Genomic DNA, 7,824 nt, shown 5'->3' with positions numbered 1-7,824 from the left:
AAAAGCAAAGACAGTACTGAAAATGAGTTTGCGTACTTAGTAATTACGACACCCGACTACTGAACCGGAGTACCCTGGAACTCTGCTGCCGGCGGCTGTGTCTTGATGCAGGCGAAACGGAGAGGCGTCCGTGTGCTGTGCGATATTATTGCACGTTAAAGCTTCCTAGGAGGTCGAAATTACTCCGTAGCCCTCCACTACGGCCCCTCATTCTCTCTTTACGCTTTCACCCCCCACCTTCCTCTCTTCCCTGACGTCGTGGTACCGGTGTCCGCCGAGGAGTATGGCACATATGTCACCTTTCCTTTCCTGTAAGCCAATTTACAGTTAACTTTCTGCCGACAGAGATCCCCCAAACGACGGCGGGTTTTGTGCAGCGACCATGCTTTAAGTGTTGAGTACGGATACGAAGAGGGTTTCGTTTACTCCACAGGTCTCGCGATCGGAGGAATAGTGTGTTATAGAGAAGGAGACAACGAAACGATGTTGCAACTAGTCGAATGTGCATACAAGTGCGCCCTGCCGCGTTAGGACTCTTTCGCAGCAAATTTGCACTGCTGAAATGCTTAGCATTAGATTAACGTCTAACACCTTCTTTTAATTATCAAAATTGCGCGCAGTTAGTTTCCCGCCTGTCTCCTTCAGTCAGGTATTCATGCTTCATTTGCGTTGTTATAGTACACCCTGGAAATGCCTAATGATTCACAAATTCATTTGAAACCTAAGTGCTGGAGCACATTTTAACGCAAGACAGTAAGAAAAGTGCAAAATATTGTTGCGAAAACAACGCTACGCTAGTCGTCGAGCCATTTCGCGTGGCACAGCATGGGCCAAGCTGCGCATGCGCGAGGAGCCGCATGACGTCAGAGGCAGAAGCTGGTGTCGGAGCTGCCGTCGCGGCCTCGCTTTGCCGCGCGCTCTGCCGGTGCCGGAGAAGTGACGTCATAACCACAGCCGGTGCCAGCTGCGTACCACTCTCCCCATTGGTTGTGCTGAGAAGAGGTGTGTGTGTGGTGTATATAGAGCTAGGAGCACGCGGCCAGAATCGACCAAGTATGGAGAAGGAGAGCCCGGCCGCTGCTCAGCGCGTAGCCACATGCAGCTGTCGCTTTCGCTACAAAAGTAGGTTTAACAGGAGATAAACCATTGCCATTTTTTTAAAAACGGTTAGGTGCAAACGCTGCTCGAAATATTATGGTGGCTGGCAAGTGCTGCGGCGTTGTAATGCATTCCTGCAAACGGTTGTGCTGCTAGCGGCGAGCTCTGACCGGACCTTATATGAAACTTCGGTGGAAGTTTCATGGCCAGAGAAGCATTTAAGCACACTGGCTTAACAAAACGAAGATGCGATGCAGCATGCGGCGAAACCGACAGCACGCCCCTTCCAGTGCCCGTGCTCTGTCACCGCTACCGCGCTCTTGCCTGTCAAAGCGGCTGCGTAATCATGTGATGGAAAAAAAAAATGCCCATACGCCCACAGAACGTTATGCCTTATCACTAACCTCCGCTCCCGGCTCGTGACGTCATGCATTCAGCGAAGTTGTTAGCAGCCAGTCGGCGGTCATCCCGTGTGCCGAAGAGACTGCACCGACAGAACACCTCACGACTTCGAGTTGCTGTGCCCTTGTCCAGAAGTCCAAGAGATGTCCAGTAAGCCAGCATCATGCTCCGCTTCTCTGTCACCCAACGATCCCGTCGAGATAGTGCAGTCGGCCCATGGCAACAAGAAGGCCAAATACGCCGGCCGGACGTTCATGTTGCAGTCGAAAAATGGCCTCCGCCACCGCTGGCGCTGCGACTTGCACCATTGCAGGTCGCGGCTTAGCACCGACGTGTACGGGGATCAACACCTGGTGTACGCCTACCAGCCTCATAACGTCGAAGTACACCGGCTTGCTGAAGAAGGCAGGAAGAGGCGCTCAGAGGGAGGCGACAAGCAGCAGGTGCGTAGCTGTGCACATGGCGAGATTCGCTGCTTTGAATGTAGCCGTTAGCAACGCGAGTCAGTTTTGAATTGTGCGAGGAAAATTTCATCCATGATAAACCGTGTTTGATTGCATTGTGACCCAAGATCGGAAGCGGCTCTTGGATCAGTAAACATATCGACACGTCAAAATCCTACGGTAGCTTTTTTTCATGATCGCCTTTGTTCAGAGTCTTGCGGTCTAAATGAGCATAGTCTGATTTTCTTACGGTAAAGCAGGCAACTGCATTAACAGTGTTCACACCACAACCGGCAACAATGGAAGTGCCGCTTGCAGAGTTCGATCCTTGCCCTCCCTTCCGATAGCATCGAGTGAAATGGTGGATAACACTGACGCCACACACCTACTCTTTTTTTTTTTTTTTTTCTCAAATAGGCTGGTGGCTCGGTTTATCGAAAACTTTATCGTCACAAAGCGATTCTGGTTATAGAAGGTGTCGTAGTGGAGTGCTGCGGAAATTTCGACTATCTAGGATTTTTTAAAATGCACTGACATCTCACAGGCTGTTTATTTTTACCACAGAAGATAATGCATCTTAAAAGCCTCATGAGATGTTATTTGCTAGACATTCTTGGTGATCCGGCTCTTTTTGAGCGAACGCTACGTCACAACCTGCAGCCGAGCCTCGTTTTAGGTCTCGGCTTCTCCATCTAGTGCATGAATGTAGGCAGGTGTCTTGGTTATGACAGCATATTTTTAAGAATGCGCCTGATATATATATATATATATATATATATATATATATATATATATATATATATATATATATATATATATATATATATATATATATAAAGCGATCTAAGCGCAAAGTTTACGTTGTTAAAGATCGGTATATGTTGTTAAATGCTGCTATCAGCGCCTTTGTCAAAGCAACTTAACATGGTTCCTGTTTTCGAACTTTAATTGAAGCCCGCAAGATTAGAGGACTATCACATGGCTCCCACGCCGTGGTATATGCAGCTCATAACATAAAGGCATCCCGATGAGTGGAACTCGGTAAAGCTAAGCTATGATGAAGAAAAAAGCACAAACCAATGAAAGCATCGATGGTATCCGCATTAGCGCGGTTATAAAGATAATGATGCATGATGATGCAGTCGTTGTGTTACTACAGCGTCGCCTGTTTTTCAGAGCGCAGCCCTTAGGCGCCTGTGCGAAAGAGAGAATTTCCGTGCTCCACTTCTGAGAGAAGAATTTCTCAGAAGTGGAGCAGAGCTCGTAGCTCTGCTCTGCTTGCTCATCGGACACCCGAGAAGGGCAGAGTGCGGGCGTCACCGAGGCCGGTATCAACAATCGCCCTAGACGCTCACTCTCTCCCCGCTACCTCGCTCGCCCCTCGCGACTGCATAAAAAATATAAAAATATTTTAAACGATAACTTTAAGAAGGCCGTTTACTGGAAAAGACGGCATCGGCGTTGTGTCGAGGAATGCACGTCAGGCGTGAATGTCGAAGTGTGGTATATAGCACCTTGTCAAAATGTGCGCGGTTGCCAAACAGTGTAAATATATGCAGTATTAGCAACCGCATTTTCTTGTTTTTTTTTCTTGTTTTTTTTTACTGGCTGAAATATAGAACGTTGTATGTTGCGCATCAAGGTCACAGTGCTTCATTTTGGCCGCTCTCTCACCACTGCGCCTTTTCCATACCAACAAGATGGCTGTGTATAAAACGCAGTGCACAAGCCACCAGGAAATCGTTATTGAATTCAGTGTTTCAAAGTAATGCTGATCCATTCCCTTCGAGGCTGTCATTGCGTAGTTGCCTCGCCTTAAACACTACACATGACAGAGTCTGCACGTTCCATTCAAGGTGCATTTCAAGACTGACGTTCGGTGCTCTTTTGCGCAGCCTCGGAGAGTGATCGAAAGCTTCCGGTACGTGCTGGAAAAACGAGACGGAGGCCTTCAGACATGGCACTGCGAGTTCACCACATGTCCCGCACGATGCCGTACCACATACGACGGTCTCATGGTGGCCGCACCTTCAATGCATTCGGAAGATGCGCACGTCCAAATGGGCCAGCCGTTCACGTGCGTATTCCGCGCCCTCTCCCTTTCTTAAACGCATTAACTGTTGGGCTAGTTGGCGATCAGTCTTAAAATTCATCTTATTTAGCGCTAAAGGACACGGCAAACAGTAAGAAAAAAGCGTTTGTGTTGTACGTGTACCTTTTGCACTAAATAAGATGAACTTTAAGACTCTCCCTTTCTGTCTGCGCTTTTATCTGTACCGCTCACTCAGCGCGTACGCCTCGTCGGGATGTAGGCGATTGCTGTATTGCTGGAGCGGAAATGCGGACGCCTGCGCACCAAAAACGCACGCGCATGGACCACTCGCACGCCTGCTGCCAGTCTGAATACTGGGCTCACGATTGTCGCGACTGGATTGCGTTGATATGTGTGCGTCAAAATAGGAAGCTTTCGAGGACCTAATGGACGCAGCTGGCACATATGATTAATGCGAGGGATATGACAGACGCCTTAAGCCCTCTGTCATATCCCTTCATTGTACTGCACTAGGCGAAGTCAGTCTAAAAGTTTTAAATTTTTTTCGAACGGCACAGTGTATCCACAGCTGGAATTCGCAGCTGTTGCAACGTTTTCTTGATTAGACAGTGCATAAGCTCTGAAGGGTGTGCCTGGGTTGGTTATAACCGCAGGCGTACTGCCGGCCCGCATAACCACGCATCAAATTATTCCCTTTATTAACAATTGTTGCAACTGTACATTGACTCCGGTTGCTCTATCTAAAACGGCACCCACGCGATAGCTCAGTGGTTAGGGCGCTCGACTACTGATCTGGGCTACCCTGGTTTGATCCAGGTCGCGGCGGCGGCGTTTTAAAGGCGGCGAAACACAAAGCGTCCGTATACAGTTCGCGATGTCAGTGCATGTTAAAGGACCCCATTCGGTCGAAATTGGTCGGACTCTACTCGTCAACAAGGATATTATCATATATATAGAGCCTATCTTAAACATTGTTCGCCTCTTTATTGTTTTATAGCCAAATGTTTACTCTACTCGACAACAAGGGGCATTCGTCATCGCCATGATTAATAAATGATGTGGATGATGATTGGTTTGGTTTGGGGGGGGGGGGGGGGGGGGGGGTTAACGTCCCAAGCGACTCGGACTATGAGACGCTGTAGTGGAGGTCTCCGGAAATTTCAACCGCTTGGAGTTCTTTAACGTGCACTGACATCGCACAGCAAACTGGCGCCTTGCTTTTCGCCTCCATCGAAAAGCGGCCACCGAGGCCGGGATTCAATCCCGCATCCTTGGGCACAGTAGTCGAGCGCCTTAACCACTGCATCACTACGGCGGAGCAGACTAACGACTCACTAGCACGAAGCGAAAAGGGAGTCGAACGGGTCTCGAAAGCTAACGGAGAAAATCCTGCGAATGCCACTGGAAATAACTGAGCGACAGCAATACAGAAGTGCAGATAGTAGCATGTTAGGACTTATTCTTGCGTTAAACTGAACGCCATACAAGAGCATGCTTCCAAATAAACTTTCCCACATATTACTGTAGAACATCAGTTATCTCGTAGGCGGTCATCAGCTTTCCGACAAAAAAAAAGAAAAAAACAAGCTTTCGATCAACGCAAACTGATTTTTCATACATTTCTATAAACAGTACTTTTACCGTGCACCCGGTACTTGTACCTTGTACCATTCAGAAATGAAAATAAATTTTGATTTGATTTAAGTTTCTCCCCTCCCCCTCCTTTTCCGCCCTGCGACACTATCGACACCGCACTGTGTCGATGGTTACAGATCGATGCTTGTGTATCAGCATCTCATTTTATCTTGTTCTCGTCTTGGCGCGTTATGGTCTGAGATGCCGTTGTTTTCCTGACCCTCAGCTATTGCTCATAATGTCGAACATGTGACTCACGGGTTACAAACTGTTCTTTTTTCGCACCTGTAAGGGATGTGCGGAATATTTCCTTGTTCTTCGCAGGGCCAAACAGCACCAAGAAACTTGCAGTACAATGAGCCAACAGCTGCAGCAGCCGGAGCATCAACATGACAGTGGAGGGGGACCGGTGCAGGTGCAAGATAAAATAGCAGCCGATTTGCAATCACCATCGTCTTCTCTTTCGACTGCCGCGACCGACTTCGGTGACGTCACTGCCTCCAGAGGTGGCCGTAAGTCTCACCGGCTCGCCGCAAGACATGCGCTGCTCACTGGAGAGCAAGGAACCGGTGCGACATCATCAGGTCCCTTCAGCAGCGGCTGCGACGGCAATAGTCAGCCCAGCTTAGCTCAGAATTCGAACGAGTCTGCCGTGACAGTTGATAAAGCGGGTCACTCTGACGTGGTCAGCCCGAAACACGAAGATACGGACAACGCAAGGAATAAAAGCGACAATGAAAACCTAGACATCGAATTTGACACCATGGACACGGCTAATGAGATTACAAATCCAATAATTAATTCTTCGGGCAATCACGCTAGCGACATCGAAGAGCAGCGATTGCCCAGTAACTGTGTCTACGGAGGCACAAGTGCGGAAGAGGCTGGTGAAAGACTGCCGTACAAGAGCGCTGTCAGCCTATTCCATGACCAGGATTTCGGATACAGTAGAAGCCTCCATGCGCGATGCGAGCAAGTTCTACAGATGATGCGTGGCAATGGCTACAACCGCGAGGGGGACCTGCGAACGAACATCCTCGTCCAGATGCAGCGTCTTCTCGAGGCTGAGACGAGCCTAGTGGACCAAAAGCGTCGAGTCGAGACTGTGCGAGAAAGGTTACTCGAGCAGAAACTCCAGAACATCGTACCATAAAAGGTTCCTGCACCCCTGGACATCTATGGCCTTCCAATAAATGTGGTCATATTTATACAGGCTATGGTGAAAGGCTGCCATGGATATCTGAACTCCCGAGCGACAAACTTCAAATATTTATAAAAAACCGACTTATATGCAGATATATATTTTTTCGAACAAAGACTTTCGTTCGCACTGACAGACTGCTTTATCACTTTGTTCTCCGACAAAACGTTTCGGAGAGAAGATGCGTCAGTTTCTCAATCGCTGTTTATTGTATTTTTTTTCGAAAAAAAGCAATGCCCTAACGACTCATCAGACGGCTGACGCCAGATTTCAAGGCCTTGTATAAAGGTTCCCTTTGGGGCCATGAAACAAAACATAGCGAATGAGATGTCTTTCCCTCACCGCTACCTGTCCCGACTTGCTTCTTGTGATTTTGCACCCACGCTCTGAAAACAAAACGGAGAGGTGACGTAGTCTATAACTGGCAAATTTTATTGCTAATATCGACTTGAGACCAATGCTTGTAAGAAGATGGCGCAACTGTACCATAGATTCGACTTAAATTTTGGATTCCCCGGAAAGGTTCGCAGTGACTATGGTGTGTCCTTTAGACAACATTCCTGTCGGGCACTTTATAAGGGGTAACTACCATTTGTCTACTGGTAGATTTCGAAAATACTGATTTTTTTGAACAAGGTGATTCTGTCGGTTAGGGTGATAAGTGTAAGCGGGGCGTATGCGCACAACGTTAGCTAAAAGGGAAGGTTGCGGTTAGGGTTCCTTTATCCGCACTAACCCCATTCGAAAGCTGTGTAATGGGGTCTATGAACAGCACTGTTTGGAGAGAAGTGAAGGGTTTTACTTTTTTCTTAAATGCTCGAAAAGAAAGAAGCGAACGGAATGTGTATGCAGCGTTTCCAGATATGCAGCAGTCATTGAACAGCCTTTAGAATATTTTAGTCTGAACATCCGATTTTCTTGACCCAGTAAATTGGTTGCAAATTAAATTTATGCTCAAAAATATTTAAATGTTTTGAGATGATTGCACAAAG

At 47.7% G+C, this 7,824-nt stretch overlaps 1 protein-coding gene across 1 annotated transcript; it reads left to right on the top strand.

Annotated features, from left to right (window-relative positions):
• The first annotated feature begins 1,509 nt into the window (after nucleotides 1–1,509).
• LOC146207877 (uncharacterized) lies at nucleotides 1,510–6,839 on the top strand. Its single transcript, XM_084591209.1, has 3 exons — nucleotides 1,510–1,943; nucleotides 3,839–4,020; nucleotides 5,956–6,839. Exons 1-3 carry the CDS (start codon nucleotides 1,644–1,646, stop codon nucleotides 6,782–6,784), a joined length of 1,311 nt encoding a protein of 436 aa, XP_084447335.1. The 5' UTR covers nucleotides 1,510–1,643; the 3' UTR covers nucleotides 6,785–6,839.
• Nucleotides 6,840–7,824: the final 985 nt, after the last annotated feature.

This window comes from Amblyomma maculatum, chromosome 1 (assembly GCF_055883805.1).
Source record: "Amblyomma maculatum isolate TAMU_Amacu chromosome 1, ASM5588380v1, whole genome shotgun sequence".
NCBI classification, from domain to species: domain Eukaryota; kingdom Metazoa; phylum Arthropoda; class Arachnida; order Ixodida; family Ixodidae; genus Amblyomma; species Amblyomma maculatum.
The sequence above is the reverse complement of the archived record's forward strand: the minus strand, read 5'-3'. Positions and strand labels throughout refer to the sequence as shown.

What these genes read in the sequence shown, in the direction of transcription:
- LOC146207877 (XM_084591209.1), top strand. Translation starts at nt 1,644, where the DNA reads ATGTCCAGTAAGCCAGCATCATGCTCCGCTTCTCTGTCACCCAACGAT. An exon ending in AGGGAGGCGACAAGCAGCAG is followed by an intron (nt 1,944 to 3,838) that starts GTGCGTAGCTGT and finishes TCTTTTGCGCAG; the next exon opens with CCTCGGAGAGTGATCGAAAG. An exon ending in CAAATGGGCCAGCCGTTCAC is followed by an intron (nt 4,021 to 5,955) that starts GTGCGTATTCCG and finishes TGTTCTTCGCAG; the next exon opens with GGCCAAACAGCACCAAGAAA.